This window comes from Macaca nemestrina, chromosome 3 (assembly GCF_043159975.1).
Source record: "Macaca nemestrina isolate mMacNem1 chromosome 3, mMacNem.hap1, whole genome shotgun sequence".
Lineage (NCBI taxonomy): Eukaryota > Metazoa > Chordata > Mammalia > Primates > Cercopithecidae > Macaca > Macaca nemestrina.
The window spans coordinates 132,710,060-132,729,242 of NC_092127.1; the positions used below are offsets into that span (position 1 = coordinate 132,710,060).

Genomic DNA, 19,183 nt, shown 5'->3' on the forward strand with positions numbered 1-19,183 from the left:
CAAGGTGAGATTCCAGTGGGGACACAGCCAAATCATATCAACCTTGAAACTAGTAGTTTCTTAATCTTCTCTAAACATCAGTTTTCTTATCAACAAAATACGTATTATAATAATACTTAACCTCATTGTAGAATTGGGAAGACTATTAACAAATATTTTACGTAAAATCCCTTGATTAGAAAGGTGTACAGTTATGACTGCAGATTTCCCTGCCACTAACTCTGTTTCAGAATGTTGTTCAAAACTATACCTCCTAAAATACAATCTTTGGAGAAGATGTACAAGCCTATCGAATGCCTAGAGGATCAAGTTCAGGCTGTTTCCCATATCATTAATGTCAACAGGATATTCAATTAGAATAAAATCTCACAATGCCCTGAGAAATATTTAAAATTCCATGAAATATTTCAACTTTGATGAATGTAGAAGTTATCTTTAATCTCCCAAAATTTGCTTTATTTTGTAGATAAATATTTAATATTACACAGATTTCAGAACATTTAATGTTGTGTATAGTTAGATAAAACTGATATTCTAAAAAAGAAATTGATGACATTTTTATATCTCCTTGTTGGTAGTATACTAGTGATTCTTTCAGTAATTGCTCTTCGATTTACTTAGGCCATATAATATAAATTTCTCACAATTTCCCAGATCAATCATTGATTATCAGGTATTTCAAAAATATTTTCTTACCATTATCTGTTTTACGCTTCCTCTCTATTCTTAAAGAATTTTTAAAATTAATATATTCTTTCCAATGAAGGTTTTTATGGTTAGAAGTATAATGATATAACCTAATGTTTGCATTTGGGGCATTTTTATTTACAATGTATTTTTGTATATTCTCATTTAGTTAAATTTTAACTCTTATTGTAATACCTTAAATATAAGAAAAATTTAGTTAGAGAGATTAAGCAACTGCCAAGTTCACAGCAACATTTGTTTATGGAAATATGGAAATGAATATTTCCTTCATAATGTTTCAACTTCTTGGCTTCTGCACTATACAAACTGCTTAGAAATGCGTCTCTTCTCTGTCTTTTCTATCATGAATATTTTCACGAGCTTTCTATTTTCTTCCACATGTTACATCAGTGCTAACCAGGATATCTCTCTTCAGCCTATTTTCTTCTGATTCTATGCGCCTTTTCTGTATAATCTCTTCTAATTTCACAGTCTTGATTACAGTCAATAGGCTTCTAAGTCCCCAGTCTGCAGCTCCAGTGTGACTTTCTCTTCATCTCCCACTTTTAGTCTCATGTAATTAGTTCTCTCTTGAATTTCTCTGAGTCTTTATTCTTGTCTGACTCTCAAATTACATGAAAAACTCCTTAAGAATAGGAGAAAAGCTAGTCACATGGTATCTCCAGAATAAAGGAGATCCTGTCTTATTTACTAGACAGTCACATGTTGTTCCATATAGGTCAACAGCAGTATTTTTCATTTTAGTAATTCAAACAGGGATACAACATAAGTGTTTTTTTTGTTGTTGTTAAATAAGCACCATAGATTTGGGTAGCAAACTGTTCCATATTTTCATCACGGGAGATTTGGAGAATAAGGAAGAGGAGGAGGAGAAGCAGAAAATGGAGGAAGAGGAGAACAGAGAAGAAGAGGAAAAAGAGGAGGAGGAGGAGAAGCAGAGGAAGGTGTAGAAGGAGGATAAAAACCCAGCATAAATATCACTGTAAATACCCATTCATGGGTAGCATCCATAAGCAACAAGTGTATTGACACAACTGTGACAAGTCAGTAGCTTGTTGTTGATACCTCACTTGTAATTGAAAGGCATGGCCTTTTCAAAGAACATGGTGTTTGCTTATAGAAGACAAGATACCTGTTTTACTTAATTATAAAATATGAAGCCATGTTCTGGTCCATCAGTCTTCTAAAATGGCCTACTGTTCCTGGAGGGTGAGACCATAACTAGCATGAGAAGGTCATTACTGTATTTGTAGTCCACCGTGCTTGTTTCACCTGTCATACATAATCCCCGCACTTCCTAACTTGGAGAAGCAGGAAATCGTGGGTGAAATAATGCCTGCATTTTGGTGTTCCAACATAAAATGCATATGCCTTAGGTTTAATTGTAGTTTTTAAATGAGTATACTGACATCTGCCATTATATCTGACCTGTTAGTTTGCTGTTTGGTAGTGCTTTTGGACTATTAGTTTGCTTTTTGTGCACAAGAACATGAATATCTTAGATCCACTGGAACTGTACCTAATATTGTTAGAAAAACAAACTAGGGAAGAAAACCACAGGGAAGAAATGAGAGGAGGCAGAAGAGAAAAGAAGAAAGGAGGAAATCACTTGACAATTTGCAATTAATTAAGCCAGGGTACATGTTTTAAATCAGACATAGTTCAGTAGTTACTGACCCATGAGATGGTGCAGTGGCTCATGCCTATAATCCCAGCACTCTGGAAGGCCTAGGCATTAGGATCACTTGAGATCAAAAGTTCAAGAACTGTGTTGACAAAATTGTGAAACCCCATCTCTATAAAAAATAAAATTAAAAAATTAGGCAGCGGCAGTCATGCATACCTGTATCTCTAGCTACTTAGGAGTATGAGGGGAGGTTTGCTTGAGCCCTGTAGTTCCAGACTGCAGTTACTATGATTGCGCCACTGCACTCCAGCCTGGGTGATGAATGCAGCCCATGAACCTATTAAAAAAAAAATACTCACTGAATCCTATGTAATTCTTTTTCATTGAGAATGTACAGAGAATGGATTTGTTTTGTGCGTAGAAGAGACCTTGTATCTATGATGCTTAGAAATTCCGCGCCAAAAGAACAATAATAATTTAAATCTAATTTACTTGAATTACACATTTGCCTAAATAAATAATTTACATTTTTGTATATTACCTATCGAACACCATAATTTCCAATAGGACTGTTCAAATTAGCATAGATTTATCTAATAAATATTTGCTTTCAAAACTCACACATAAATTCATTTTATTTTATTTTATTTTATTACTTTACTTTAAGTTCTGGAATACACATGCAGAACATGCAGATTTGTTGCATTGGTAAACATGTGCCACGGTGGTTTGCTGCACCTATTAACCCATCATCTAGGTTTTAAGCCCCACATGCATTAGCTCTTTGCCCTGATGCTGTCCCTCCCTCCCCCACCACCAGGACCTGGTGGGTGTTGTTTCCTTCTCTGAATCAGACAGAAATTAAAAACATAATTTCTATTAGTGGGATCAAGCTAAAGACAATGCATTTATAAATCTGTTATGTAGTTTTTCTCTCTTTAAAGTACACAATGATGGTCACATGTGGCACCCTCTGAGGAACAATGGACTGGGCTGTATAACTTAACTGAACTTTAGAAATAAGTTTTGAATACTCAGTTCTTAGCACATCAAATTATCCAACCAGTAGTGAGTAGGTGAATGTTTGTATATGTTTGCCTATTAATTAAATTAAAATTCTGTTTTTCTCTTTCTATCTAATGTAGTTATTTCAACAAATGGCCTCTATAAAGACATATGAACTCCTGAAAACTCCAGGAAAGTAAATTCAAATTTCTAAACATAAGAAATCAGTTTTATGTGAGAGATATATGACCTAGAATCTATTGACAATAAATATGAGAATCTTTTAATCATATGGTATCCAAAAGATGATTGAATTTTGCCAAATGTCTACAGTCACTTTATTACTTAAAATATTCAAAGTCAATATAAAGGTAGAAATACAAGATAAATAATGATTTGTAGAAAAACTTCTGAAGTATAGAATGACTCCAATTTTATTATGCCAATTATCACTATTTACTAGATAATGTGTAAAATTTTGATAACATGGTAAGTATTATTTTGACATAGTGTTGTTCCATCTTGGACATATATTTGTTGAAAAGTAGTAGATGGTATTCTACGGAAACATCTTTATCACTGCAATCATTTCCATGCCTGGTTTCCTCAGCATGCTTTTCCATTGTCTGACTCACTCATGGCTAGACTAACACTGGGATTAGCATGTGATGGGTCCATTTGCTTTCTGGTTGCTTTGTCTTCACAATGGTCTATTGTAAAAATCCCCTGGTTAAGTTTATTTTTAGAATTTGTAGAGACAGATTTTGGGCATTACTTTCCATCTCGATCGTATGATCTCATAATTCATGTTATTTAGAAAAACAAAAGGGAAATTTCAACGTGTTTGAATACATCAGCCATCTAGGAAAGGACATCTATTGAGGCTTCACTGACTTCTTGACTCTCCTCTTGAGTAAAAGGTAATATGTTCAAGTACAATCCAATAGAATGTCTTAGCATAAGCTTTTGTTTGCTAAAATCAATTGTAACTCACTTATGAAAAATGTATATTATCTATTGATAACTTATTATAAAGAAATAATGACAATTTATTGGGATCTGAAGATGACTTCCAGGTCTCAATTCCTATGAATTAATACCAGCAATCATCATGCAAAATAACTAATATGGAATATGGCAATGTATGACATCTTCTCTGATGGTGGGACCTCAATGGACTCTTTTTATTTCCTTGCCTAGATACCTGGTATCTACTTTCTTAATTATTAATTCTACATTTAACTTAAAGTAGAATTTCAAATTTTACAAGAAGATACTGATAAATTCTCTCTTGGCAAATGTATTATCATAAAAATTTATTTTTAAAAATTTACTTTCTTCTTAATAGGAAACTATGTTATTACTTTTTTATTGACCTTTCCATCATTTAAAACAGTTCTGTTATAATGCAAAGCATATACTGTATAAGAGTTAGTCATCTCAATCTTACTAATTTATTTAACTCATTTTCATTCATTTGTGTTATGGCAGAAAAGAAAGAGTTTACCGTTCCAGATTTTTATTATTGTATTATTGTGTTACTTGGGAAATATATTTTTCAAAACCATTAATTATATATTGATTATCGATGTTCATTCATCTATTAATTTATGTGTTAGTAAAAGAAGACCAATTTCCTAGAACTTTTCTTTTTATTTTGTACTTGCAACAGAATTGACAATCATAAACAATAGTAAAATTCTCATGCCTTTTGTTTCATAAAAAGAGTTGTAGTAGGATTTATATATTAGGTAATAGAAAAACTTCAAGAAATACATAATTTTTATAGTTAGTGCTATAGTAGAAGTTTCCATCTAAATGAGTGAAGCAAAATGAATGAATAAATAATATGGTAAATGCCATAAATCATGGGTTCTGCTTTCCATGATGGAGATGTAGGGCTCTTTAAGAGTAGGACATTTTATTATAATTAGATGAAAAATGTTACTGTAATGTTCTATCACGAGTGACAGGTAAGAGAGATTAGAAAAAAATATTTAAATTACCTATTAATGAATTACTTTATAGCTGCAATTAACAGGTAAAAATGCCATGTAATTCTAAGTCTTGTGGTAATTGTATTTTCCAATGGAAATGCTTTTGTTTACCTATTTATAATTTAGAAATAAGTAATCTGCTATACTTTTTGACATCCGCAAAGTAATTGGATTCACTTCCATATACATAATTATAAAATTACGTATATGGAAAGAATATCAGAGTCCCAGATGAGGCTAACTTTGTTGAATAATATTATTTGAAATGTTAAATAATCTTCACCAGTTCAACTTCTCAAAGTTGCTACAAACATATTCCCTGTCAATTCTCTTCATTTCATTTTTCTCTAATCAATATCATTAATGTTCTAATTTCAGGGTTATACCATCTGTGCTATTCTCTAATAGAAATCTGGCTCATATTCACTGACTTTATTATAAAGCAAGTCCCCACTGCTTGTCATTCTACTTTCCAAATATCTCTTTACACTGTACCTTAATTACCATTCTTAATGTCATTATATTAGTCCCCTGTAATGACACAAGAACCTAAGTGATCATCTTTCCTCCAGTTTTGTCCTCCCTACATGCTGAACTGTTTTCTTTTTTTAACATGCTTTCCTGTCCATTTTATTTCTTTATAGGCTCCCAACACCTCACTTTACTCATTCCATATTATCCAACTAAAGTTTGCCTTTCTTCGTTACCTTCTTACTCCCATCCTCTTGGTTTAAGATGTTCATTTGTGTGTTTCATTAGCATATTAATATTTCCAAATCAGAGCACTCACATTTACTTATCAATTCAGGAGACCATGCCTGGGGCTCACACCTGTAATCCAAGCATTTTGAAAGGACAAGGCAGGAAGATTCCTAGAGCCCAGGAGTTTCAGAACAGCCTGGGCAAGATAGTGAGACTAAAAACATTCTCTACCTAAAAAAGAAAAAATTCACTGGGCATGTTGCCATACATTTGTAGTTCCAGCTACAAGTGGAACTAGGGAGGCTAAGATGGGAGGATGGTTTGAGCCCAAGTGGTCCAGGCTTCAGTGATCTGTGTTCATGCCCCTGCACTCCAGCCTGGAAAACAGAGCATGTCTCCCAGTGCTTTGAAGCATAGTGTCATCAATAGAAGTCTGATGAATGAATGCAAGAAAGAATATGATTACTGATTTTTCTTGTATGATTTTATAGGACTCAGCCAACTATGAAGTTTCTTGTCTTTGCTTTAATCTTGGCTCTCATGGTTTCCATGACTGTAAGTATATCTGGAAATTTTAAAGAATACATTCATTCTCAGTACTAATCCCAAGTGTCTCTTATTCCTTGTGTTCTGCATATATTCATGTTGACCTCAAAACAGCTCTATAGGCTGGGCATGGTGGCTCAAGCCTGTAATCCCAGCACTTTGGGAGGCCGAGACAGGCGGATCACGAGGTCAGGAGATCGAGACCATTCTGGCCTACACAGTGAAACCCCGTTTCTACTAAAAAATACAAAAAACTAGCCGGGTGAGGTGGCGGGTGCCTGTAGTCCCAGCTCCTCGGGAGGCTGAGGCAGGAGAATGGCGTAAACCCGGGAGGCGGAGCTTGCAGTGAGCTGAGATCGGGTCACTGCACTCCAACCTGGGCGACAGAGCGAGACTCTGTCTCAAAACAAACAAACAAACAAACAACAACAACAACAACAAACAGCTCTATAAGCTTTAATATTTCCATATAAAGAGTTTCTTTGAATTAACTTATATAAGTTTTTTAAGGACTTGGAATAGATATTCATTCATACCTGCAAACACTCAAGCACAATTACTTTAACGTAAAAGTAAAAGAAAATTTAGCAAGCTTTTTAAATATGTGGGATTGAGAACTGTGAAAGTATCTTTAAATATGAAAAGCTCTAGGCCATCTAAAGTTAGAGATCTGAGGAAAGAACAAGGTGCACTTAAATGGAACCCATGTATTACAGGGTGTCAAAATATGAATTTTCAAGTCATTTCTTGCACAACCTAATTGTTAAAGTTAGCATAGAATTGTTTAATTCTTCTTAAAATAAAGCTGCTATTTTCAACCATAAAACAAATCTCTGTTATTTATTAAGTGTCATGGGTTCCTAGATCGTACTGCCATTTACTACTGTGTATTAGTAGGAAAAGCATTTGACCTCTCTGGAACTCTTTCTGCTTCTCTACTTCCACATTCTCTTCCTCCTCCTCCTCCTCTTTCTATGAAGTTAATAGAAAATTGGTCGCAAAAGAATAATAATACTCCAAACTATCCACTAAATTCTAATGAATGTTTTGAAAACTGAATTGGTTATGATATCACAGTTTATCACATTATTTTATTATAAAAGGATAGAAGTGGAAAAATAAACATATAAGAAGAACAGAGAAAAGTATAATGCTTATCTCTATTAGCAAATAAAATATTCGTATGTTGGTAGCTTTTGAGCTACATAGAACATATTCATATAAAAGTGTTTCATTTGTCAGTTTCCACTCTCTTATTCATCAGTGATAGACTTTTCCTGCCTTACATAAAAAAGACATATCAACCAAAATGAGTTAATATTTGAATATAGCACAATAATTATAGAGTTTACCCTTCACTCATTTTAAAGATGTCATAAAGCTAAAATAACTAATTTAGTGGGTCATCAACCAAAGAATGCCTCCATTCTGTTTAATCATAATTGTGACTAAGTCAATATTTATACTTACTCTTGAATTATAAAATTAAAATATTAATTATTTTCTCGTTTTCTTTTTTTTCCAAGAGAGCTGATTCACATAAAGGGGTAAGACTTTTCATTTACTGGAAAACTTGATAACTGATCCTATATTCAATTTTTAACCTTTTCTTTTCATTTCACAGAAACATCATGGGCACAGAAGAAAATTCCATGTAAGTGGTGTTCTGATAATGTGCACTCTGAATAAGTTTTCTTCTCTATATATTCTCCTAGAAGAATCAATAGTTGTCTCTCAAATATATGTAAATCATTAATTGCTAAAGTGCACATTGATTTCATTTATTTATGATGCAAAGGCAAAAAGTCACAAATATCTTGTGTCCTAACAGTATTTCAATGGAAACTCAGTTCCACCTGAAATAAGTCAATTATTCTCTGAGAACTTATCTTTGTCCTGTAAATAATCACACTGACCTAAAGAATAGTTGAAATCCTAATTCTATTAAGTATAATATATGCTTAATGAAGCATAGAGGCTACTCATGTAATGTGGTAAGTTTCTACCTTCTTAATTTTTGAGGATGATACAGTCTTTAAATTAAACTGTGCTAAATTAGACAGAAAGTTGTATTTCTCTAACATTTTTCTCTAACATTTTTCTCACTGTATGTATATAAAGTCTCATATTATTTTGACCTATAATATCAATACGAATCTGGGTTCAAAAGTTCTCCTTACTGACATAGCAAGTATGCACGTTAGAAATGCACCAAGTAAAAAGATGCATAAAAAGGGATGAGGACTGTTTGTGTTAACAGCACTGGGTATGAAAGAATGTAGGCATTGTAAAACAAAGTAAGATCACTAAAAGAATGAGATTTAGAAGCACCACTTAAGTTGGAAACAGTAACTTAATCCTTTCCATAATACTCAATAGTTAGCAAAATAGTAGCTCAGAGGTGATATTTTAAAGAAGATTTAAACCCTGGTTAGAGAGGTTACCTATAATCAGTGTTTCCACCTGTACTACTGTCACAAAAATATCAACAAACAGTAAATACTTCATCATTTTTACCTACTTTTAAACATTTTTCTGACAAAAAAGAAAAATGTAAAAGTTTGAAAATATTTATGTAGATAAAATAAAAGGTCTTAACAACTTTAACAATCTAAGCTTTTAATGACAGTTTTTGAGAAACACTTGTACTGTCATTGTCTCTATCTCCTTTTGTGTGTATACAGGAAAAGCATCATTCACATTGAGAATTTCCATCATATGGAGGCTACAGATCAAATTATCTGTATTACAATTGATATCCTCAGTAATCTTGGGGCATGATTATAAAGGTAAGCTGACTCTAGTTACTTTTCTTTCTAGAAGTATCAACACTGACAGTTAAAACAAGAAAAAACCAAAAAAAAAGCCATTAAGCCAACAACCCTTCCAGTTTAAGAAACATAGCATGGGTTAGCTCCTTCAAGTGTATTGATTTATATAAATGCTTCTGAAGCTGTAGATGTGTGGTGTTATTTCTGAGGTCTCTGTTCTGTTCCATTGGTCTATATGTCTGCTTTGGTACCAGTACCATGTTGTTTTGGTAACTGTAGCCTTGTAGTATAGTTTGAAGTCAGATAGCGTGATGGCTTGAGCTTTGTTCTTTTGCTTACCATTGTCTTGGGTATATGAGCTCTTCTTTGGATCCATATGAAATTTAAAGTAGTTATTTCTAAGTCTGTGAAAAATGTCAATGGTCATTTGATGGGAATAGCATTGAATCTATAAATTACTTTGGTCAGTATGGCTGTTTTCATGATAATGATTCTTCTTATCCATGAGAATGGAATATTTTTCCATTTGTTTGTGTCCTTTCTTATTTCCTTGAGCAGCGGTTTGTAGTTCTCCTTAAAGAGGTCCTTCACATCCTTTATTACCTGTATTTCTAGGTATTTTATTATCTTGGTAGCAATTGTGAATGGGAGTTCATTCATGATTTGGGTCTCTGCTTGCCATCTGATATTCAACAAACCTGACAAAAACAAGTAATCAGGAAAGGATCTCCTGTTCAATAAATGATGCTGAGAAAACTGGGTAGATATATGCAGAAAACCGAAACTGGACCCCTTTCTTACACCTTATACAAAAATTAACTCAAGATGGATTAAAGACTTAAATGTAATACTCCAAACCATAAAAACCTGAGAAGAAAACTTAGGTGATACCATTCGGGACATAGGCATTGGCAAAGACGTCACGTAAAAAATGCCAAAAGCAATTGCAACAAAAGCCAAAATTGACAAATGGGATCTAATTAAGCTAAGGAGCTTCTGCACAACAAAAGAAACTATTATCAGAGTGAAAAGGCAACCTAGAGAATGGGAGAAAATTTTTGCAATCCACTCATCTGTCAAGCTCTAATATTCAGAATCTACAAGGAACTTAAACAAATTTACAAGACAAAAACAAACAACCCCATCTAACAGTGGGCGAAGGACCTGAACAGACAGTTCTCAGAAGAAGACATTCATGTAGTCAACAAACATGAAAAAAAGCTTATCATCACTGATGACTAGAGAAATGCAAATCAAAACCACAATGAGATATCATCTCACACCAGTCAGAATAGTAATTATTAAAAAGTCTCAAGAAGCAATAGATGCAGATGAGGCTGTGGAGAGACAAGAACATTTTTACACTGTGTGTGAGAATGTAAATTAGTTCAACCATTGTGGAAGACAGTACGGTGATTCCTCAAGGATCTAGAACCAGAAATACCATTTGATGTAGCAATCCCATGAGTGGGTATATACCCAAAGGTACATAAATCATTCTACTATAAAGACATATGCCTACATATGTTTATTGCAGCACTATTTACAATAGCAAATACATGGAACCAACCCAAATGACCATTAATGATAGACTGGATAAAGAAAATGTGGTACATATACACCATGGAATACTATGCAGCCATACAAAGGAATGAGATCCTGTCCTTTGCAGGGACATGGATGAAACTGGAAGCCATTATTCTCAGCAAGCTCACACAGGAACAGAAATGAAACGGCACATGGTCTCACTCATAAGTGCGAGCTGAACAGTGAGAACACATGGAGACGGGGAGGGGACAACACAAACCAGGGATGGAGGGTAGTGAGTAAGGGAAGGTAACTTAAAGGACTAATCAATAGGTGCAGCAAACCACCATGGCACACATATACGTATGTAACAAACCTGCATGTTCTGCACATGTATTCTACTTAAAGTAAAATAAAGTAAAAAATATTTTACTTAAAGTAAAATAAAAAATAAAATGAAATAAAATAAAAATGCCTCTGAGGGAAAGCTTCTCTTTACTAGTGTTAACACGCTGAGTTCTGGGTAGGAGAACCCCTAACATTTGTATCCTGACCCTGACAACTAGTTTCATGACCTTGAGATATTCCTAGTCTTCTCCAAACCTCAGTTTTCTAACCGACAAATACATATTATAATAATACTTAAGTTTTTATAGAATTGGAAAGACTACTGAGAGATATTACATAGAAACCCTTGATCTGGAAGGTGTATGGTTGCGACCATGGGCTTCTCTGCCACTAACTCTGTACATGGATGTTATTTGAAGTTTTCTGTCCTAAACTGTAATCTTTGGAGAAGCTGCACAACCACCATCTGGGAACTCATAAAAAAATTGCATTGTATGCCTAAGTAACTCTAATGAGCAATTGCTATAGGAATTACTAATCTAACATCAACAAGGAGATGGGAATTTTCAAGGAAATAGGAAATGGTAATGATTTCCTTTTTATAAAGTCAGTTTTCTTTATCTATATTCACAGCATAAAATGTTCCAAAATCTATAAGATACTAAAGATTACACTTCAAAATAAAGCAATATTTTGGAGATAAAAGAATACTTTTCTACAATTCAAAGTTGAAATAGTTCAAAAGATTTCAAATATTGTTTAATGTATTGGGACATTTTATTCTTATTGAATTCCTGCTCTGTGTGATATTAGAAAAAGCCTGATCTTGATCCTCCAGACGTTAGATAATTGCTGATGACATTTAATCAGGGGAGGATATAGTTAAAATATCATTTGGGGGAGACAGATGAAATGTGTAGGCTATATTTAGGTGGGAGAATAAAATAAGATGATTGTGGAAAACCTTAAGAAAAATTTAAATTTAAGTTGCAGATGCTCAATGATAATTTTTACTTATCCCAATACCCACTTTATGAGCATTTAATTGTCTACTCTATCTCAAATATTATTTTGGTCCCTGCATTATAGTAAATAAAACTATCTATAAATACATACTTTCTGCCAGGAAGAGTATAAATGTATTTACAGGAGTATCAGTTTGGAAGATAAAGTGTTATTTTCTTTTTCTTCACAGGTTTGACTGGCAAATTCACTTTTTACTGGTTTATTCTTATTCCTCATACTGCATCAAACTACCATTGCTTTTTGAAGAATTATCATAAGGCAATGTAGAATAAAAGAAAGACAATGATTTACTGAATTCTGTGTTTCATGATACTTACCTTGCTAATTATCATTTGATTAGATACTTGCAATTTAAACTGTTAAGCCATTTTCACTGCTGTTTCTGAGTAATAGAAATTCATTCCTCTCCAAAAGCAACAAATTTCAAGCACGTTATTATGTGTATGCTCTTTATTTCTCTTTTCTATATTTATATATATATAAAGATTTATTTCTTCACTTCATTTTCCCAGTTTGAGTAGCACTGACTGTAGTACTTTATACCATAGCTCTTTTGAAATGATTATTTTTAATTTAGCATGTTATATTCATTTTATCTTACAAACATATGGTCCTCAATCACATCCAGATTACTAGACCTACTGATACGAACATTTGATTTGTCTCTGGTGTCCTTTGTCACAGCACATTTCTTAGCCTTGCACATTCCCACATTTCTTATCTCAGGCCCTGCAGTCCAGAAGATAACCCCTATGTGGCTCCACAGCAGTAGGCAGGCACTCAGAACACAAACCATCTCTATTAGTTTGTCAATATAGCCATTGAACAAAAATTTATTGAGTGATACCAGCTGTCAGATACTGTTCTAGATGCTGCAGTCACAGAAAAAGAGACAGAGCCCTTTTGTCAGAGCTTTTACATTGCAGTTGGGAGATGCAGACAAAAAGGAAACAAATAACACATGACTTAGGTAATAATAAGTGTGCTGAAGAAGTATAAAGCAGGACTAGGATATAGAGGCAGTCTCAAGTAGGATAGTCAAGAATAACCTCTCTGGTATAGGTGACCTTTTAGAAAAGACATAATTTAAAAATGGGAGTGAGCATGAAGAAAGACATTTTCAAGCAGAAGAAATAACAAGTACAAATCCATTGTGAATTTTTGGTTACATATGAGTTGTAGAATAGCTTTTCCACTCTTGTGTAAAAGGATGATAAATTCATAGGAGTGGCATTGAATCTGAACATTGTTTTGGACAGTGTAGCCATTTTAGTGATATTGATTCTTCTAGTCCATGAGCATGGAATGTTTTCCATTTGTTTGTGTCTTCTGTGATTTCTTTCAACAACGTTTTGTAGTTCTCCCTGTAGAAATCTTTCATCTCCTTGGTTAGATGTATTTATAGGTTTTTATTTTTTTGTGCGTGTGGCTATTGTAAATGCGATTGTGTTCTTGATTTGGCACCTTGCATATGATTCATGAATAGAGATGCTACTGATCTGTATCCATTAATTTTGTATCATGAAACTGTACTGAAGTGGTTTATCAGTTCCAGGAGTCTTTTGGTGGAGCCTTTAGGGTTTTATAGGTATTGAATCAAATTTTCATGAAGAGAGAGAATTTGACTTCCACTTTTTCTGTTTTTTATTACTGTAACTTGTTGATAGCTCTTTCTATTTCTTTCAACATTATGTTGAATAGGAGTGGTGTGATTGGACATCCTTGTCTTGCTCCAGTACTGAAGGTGAATGCTTCCAGTTTTTGCCCATTCAGTATGATGATGGCTGTGGGTTTGTCACAGCTAATTCTTATTTCAAGATACGTTCCTTCGATGTCTAGTTCTTTAAAGGTTTTTATCATGAAGGAACGTTGAGTTTTATCAAAAGCTCTTTCTGCATCTGTTAAGATTATATGGTTTTTGCTTTTAATTCTGTTGATGTGACAAATCACATTTATTGATTTGTGTATGGTGAACCAATCTTGCATCTCTGGAATGAAGCCTACTTGACAATGGTGAATTAACTTTTCGATGTGCTGTTGGTATTGGTTTGCTAGTATTTTGGTGAGGATTTTGCATCTATGTGCATCAAGTATATTGGCCTGCAGTTTTCGTGTGTGTGTGTGTGTGTGTGTGTGTGTGCGTGTCTTTGCCAGGTTCTGGTATTCCAGTGATTCTGGCTTAACAGATGAGTTAGGGAGGAATCTCTTCTCTTCAATTTTTTGGAAAAGCTTTAGTATAATTGGTACCAGCTCTCAATATGTCTGGTAGAATTAAGCTGTGAATCCACGTGATCTGGGGCTTTTTTTTTTTTTTTTTGATTAGTAGGTTTTTAATTACTGACTCAAAAATTAAACTCAATATTTGTCTGTTCCAGGTATCCATTTCTTCCTGGTTCAATCTTGAGAGATTGTCTAAGAACTTATTCATTTCTGCTTGGTTTACTAGTTGTGTGCATGGAGGTGTTCACAATTGTCTCTGAGGATCTTTGCAATTCTGTGGGCTCAGTTGTAAAGTCATCTTTGTCATTTCTGTTGGTTCTTATTTGAATCTTGTCTTTTATTTTTTCTTATTAATCTAGCTGGCAGTTTATTGATCTCATTTATCGTTTGAAAAAACTAACTTTTGGTTTCATTGATTTCTTGTATGGCTTTTAGTTCCAAGTTCCATTTACTGCATTTACTTCTTATCCTAATGCTTTTTGTTTGTTTGCTTGCTTGTTGTTGTTGTTGTTGTTGTTGTTGTTGTTGTTTGAGACAGAGTTTCACTCTTGTCACTCAGGCTAGAGTGCAATGCCACGACCTCGGCTCACTGCAACCTCCACTTCCCGAGTTCAGGCAATTCTCCTGCCTCAGCCTCCTGCGTGGCTGGGATTACAGGTGCCCACCACCACGCCTGGCTAATTTTTTTTTTTTTATTTGACAGGGAGACAGGGTTTCACCATGTTGGCCAGGTTGGTCTCAAACTCCTAACCTCAGGTGATCTGCCTACCTCAGACTCCCAAAGTGATGGGATTACAGGCGTGAGCCACTGTGCCCAGCCATATCCTGATGTTTTATTAAGAATCTGTTAGACTCAGATTCTTAATAAGGGACAGCAAAGTCCTTCATGATAAGACTTCTCAAACGGTTGTATGATGCTACAGAAGTAATGTCACCTTGAGTGCCCATGTAAAACAAACCCTCTTAATCGCAGCATTTACCATAACTGGATATTCAGTGGGTGAATATGCCAGCTATCATAAAGCCAGTCCCACATGGCTTGCATATGAAGCGTATCAGCTCCTTCACCTGGGTGTTGCACTTGGCATTTTATAGGGAGAGTTGGGCAGTCCCCTTCTCAGGAAAAACAGATCTTACGATGGCATTTATCCAGTCCACTAGACTGGTCATTCTTTCTGGAATTAACTCCTATGCATTTGGATCACATATACTCATCAACAATTCTTTAATAGTGAGCTGTGGAGTCTGCATTAACCCAAACATACTTTTTCTTTCTGTAGCATTTAAAATTAAGGATACTGGCCTTAAAGTAGTTATTTTTACAATCCATTATCATAAAGATTTCTCATGAAGAAGATGTTACCAATTTACAAAATGCAACAATTCCTTTTTATTATACTCTCTGGATTTTTGTACTTACTTGATTTTGCCTTTCCCCCACATTGACTATCCTTTTGGTAACCACAGGTCTCAGAGGTGACTTTTTCTTGCCCTGAGTTAGCAGTTTTCTTTTGGATAGCTTTGAGGTTAGTGGCCTGAGCTGAGACATTCCCACATCTGAGCTTAGTCTAGCCTGAAGACCCAACCCAGCACTCTTTTACTTTCATTTTAGCTATTTATAGAGAACAATAAGCAACTGATTGAATACTTTGCGTTTTTCTTATTAGTTTTAGTTTCCTCATGCATTGGATGAACTAATTCCCCGAGGGTATGGGTATGATCCATCTCTAACTTCCACTGGTAACTTTTATCTTTAGTAACTGAATGCAGCCCAGCTGCAGCTCCTGAAGATGGGCAACCACATGGCCACCCAAGAGTCAAGGTTTCCCTTTCCCCATCTTTTCATTTTTCTCTTAATCCATTTAGTTTTTTTCTGTATAATTTTTCTTCATTTAAAAATGATTCTTAAATAGTCTTTAAACAAGAAAAAAAAAACACTTTTCTTTAGCAAAAAAAAATACATCTTTGTGTTTTTATAAACTTCACCAGAAACACCTTTTACTCTCCTACTATTTTAGGTCTTAGTAACCCAATTCCCAGTGAAAAAACTGAGGTTACTTAATTTAACAAACAATGACTTTAAGATTTTAAATTTCTGGAGAGAATTTTGATATTAAATTTACCAAAGTAATCTTACCAAAGATTACCAAAGTCATGTGAAATAAAAGGTATCTGAGTTAGCCTCTATTAGCCTGATAAGCATTGACTTTTCTTTAAGCCAGTAGATTAGAGCTTTTTCAAATAATTTGGTAGTGAAATATCACTTCCATGTGACACATACAAATATATAAATGTAATAGACATACAAAGCCCATTCGAAAAGATTCTTCATTTGGCTGTTTTGAAAACATTCTCTTACTTTAGATTATTAATAAAGAAACGTTACAGGAGCCAACAAAAGGTGAAGGAGAGTTGTCTGCCATCTCAGTCCTTTTCAAAAGAGAGAAAGCACCAAACTTCTGGGATATCCATCTGAAGAATGGCAAAAAGAAACGTTTCTTGAACAACCAGTCATATTATTTTAGAAGAAAAAATTCATAATATAAGATCATTTCTCATATAAAATTAAATGTCTATTAACCTTTTCCTTCTTACCAAAAGTATCTTTTTATATATATAACTTTCCTTACATTTCTCTTATTTTCTGGCTCTTTTTACTTCATTTTATATACCTCTAAATAACCTTTGAATTAGACAAAAAGTATTTACCTCTTAATTAAAAAATACCTTTTAAAATGTTTTTCAGTATTTTTAAAATTGGAAATTACCCAGACATTTAACTAATATATATTATGTAATATACCCTTAGGTTCTAAATTATATGACAAGTTTAGTATAGTGGATTGACCTGTCTTGATAGTGGGTGGGGCTCTATAGTGTTTCACCACTGAGTCATTTCCGCCCTCTTACATGCCTTGGTTTCTCTCCTCAGAGGTCTCCTACCACCAAGAAGGCTCAAAACATGGTGTGACCAGCTCCCATATACATTTCCTTAATTAGTCTTTTTAAACTGAAGTTGTTGGGGGTTCCCTGTAGGGCTGCTGCACATCACAGGAGGTCAACCCCCCAGACACTCTCACTTGGCTTCTGGTCACCCAGGCGCACCTTTTGGCTGAGAGGAGCAAAATGCCCTTTCTCTTCGGAATTGAGAAAACTCAGCCTCTCATCCAGGAAAACAACCGTTCGGTTCCCCACACAAATTTGCAGACAAGACAACTGTGCTCATTTGGGAGAAAAAGGAATGGAGAAGATCCTTTAGAATGTACCTCTCTGAACTAGAAACCAAACAGGCTGCCCAAAAGGGGCTCATTCTCCTTGTCTTTAGAAAAAGGCAATGGAAAAGATCCTTTAGCATGCACCTCTCTAGGAGAATCTCTTGAACCAGGAGGCGGAGGTTGCCGTGAACCAAGATGGTGCCATTGCACTCCAGCCTGGGCAAAATGAGTGAAACTCCGCCTCAAAAAAAAAAAAAAAAAAAGGAAAGAAACGGAAAGAAAAAAAAAGAATGCACCTTTCAGATAGAATTAGGATCCGAAACAACTTCCTAGGAGGAAAAAAAAATGAAGCTCGGAATAAATCAAGGACCCTCAACCAAAGGGACGTTCGGGACTCAGGAGGACTTGCCAGTTTCACTAGAGGAGAAGCTCAGAGTCAGGGAGGCTTTCAATGGACCCCTACTTGTACCCTGGCTCTAAGTTTGGGCCACTCCTTCAGGGTCCTGAGTCTTCTCTGAGGCCCCACATGTTCAGGCAATAAATTATTGTTTACAAAAAGAATCAAACTCTGTAAAATATTTGAAGAGATTTATTCTGAGTCAAAAATGAGTGACCAATGGCCTTTGACGCAGACCATAGCAGACCCCGAGAACGTGTACCCAAGCGGGTCAGGGTACAGCTTAGTTTTATACCTTCTAGAGAGACATGAGACATTAATAAAATACATGTAAGATATGTTACACATTTGTTTTGTCCAGAAAGGTGGGACAACTGGAAGCAGGGGCTTCCAAGTCATAGATAGATTCAACAATTGTCTGATTGCCAGTTGAGTCAAAGAGTTAGGTTATTGTCTAAAGACTTAGGAAAGACTGGGTTAAGATAAGGGGATGTGGAGACCAAGGTTCTATCATGCAGGTGAAGCTTCCATGTAGCAGGCTTTGGAGAAAATAGATTGTAAATGTTTCATATCAGACTTAAAGAGTCTGTTCTATCAGTAATTCCAAAAGGGACGAGGGTATAATGAGGCATGTTTAACCCTCTGCTTCCCATCATGGCCTGAGCTACTTTTTCAGGTTAGCTTTGGAATGTTCTTGCTGAGAGAAGAAGTCCATTCAGATGGTCAGGGGCCTTACAATTTTAGTTTTGGTTTACACCTGTAGGTATTAACACACTCAAGGTTGTTTTACAGTTCATTTAAGTCCTGTGTTGTGTTCTTAGTTTTTCTCTATTATTTTTGACATTTTTATTCCTATATTTTCAATTTTCTTCCTTACAATTTTAGTTTTGATTTATATCTGTAGGTGTTAACACACTCAAGGTTGTTTTACAGTTCTTTGAAATCCTGTGTTGTGTTTTTAGTTTTTCTCTATAATTTTGGATAGCTTTATTCCTATATTTTCAATTTTCTTAACTTTTTTCTTTATTATCTGGTATGCTGTTAATTGTGTACTTTTTATCTCAGATATTGTATTTTTAAATATACTCGTGCTT

At 34.7% G+C, this 19,183-nt stretch overlaps 1 protein-coding gene across 1 annotated transcript in view; it reads left to right on the forward strand.

Moving 5' to 3' along the window:
* The first annotated feature begins 4,148 nt into the window (after positions 1 to 4,148).
* The window catches only part of LOC105477350 (alpha-S2-casein), a 38,402-nt gene continuing 23,367 nt past the window's right edge, over positions 4,149 to 19,183 (forward strand). Inside the window, exons 1-4 of the mRNA XM_071092689.1 lie at positions 4,149 to 4,260; positions 6,531 to 6,594; positions 8,210 to 8,239; positions 9,270 to 9,374. Of these exons, the coding sequence (XP_070948790.1) occupies positions 9,363 to 9,374 (12 nt within the window). The 5' untranslated portion in view covers positions 4,149 to 4,260; positions 6,531 to 6,594; positions 8,210 to 8,239; positions 9,270 to 9,362. The remainder of the gene's footprint in view (positions 4,261 to 6,530; positions 6,595 to 8,209; positions 8,240 to 9,269; positions 9,375 to 19,183) is intronic.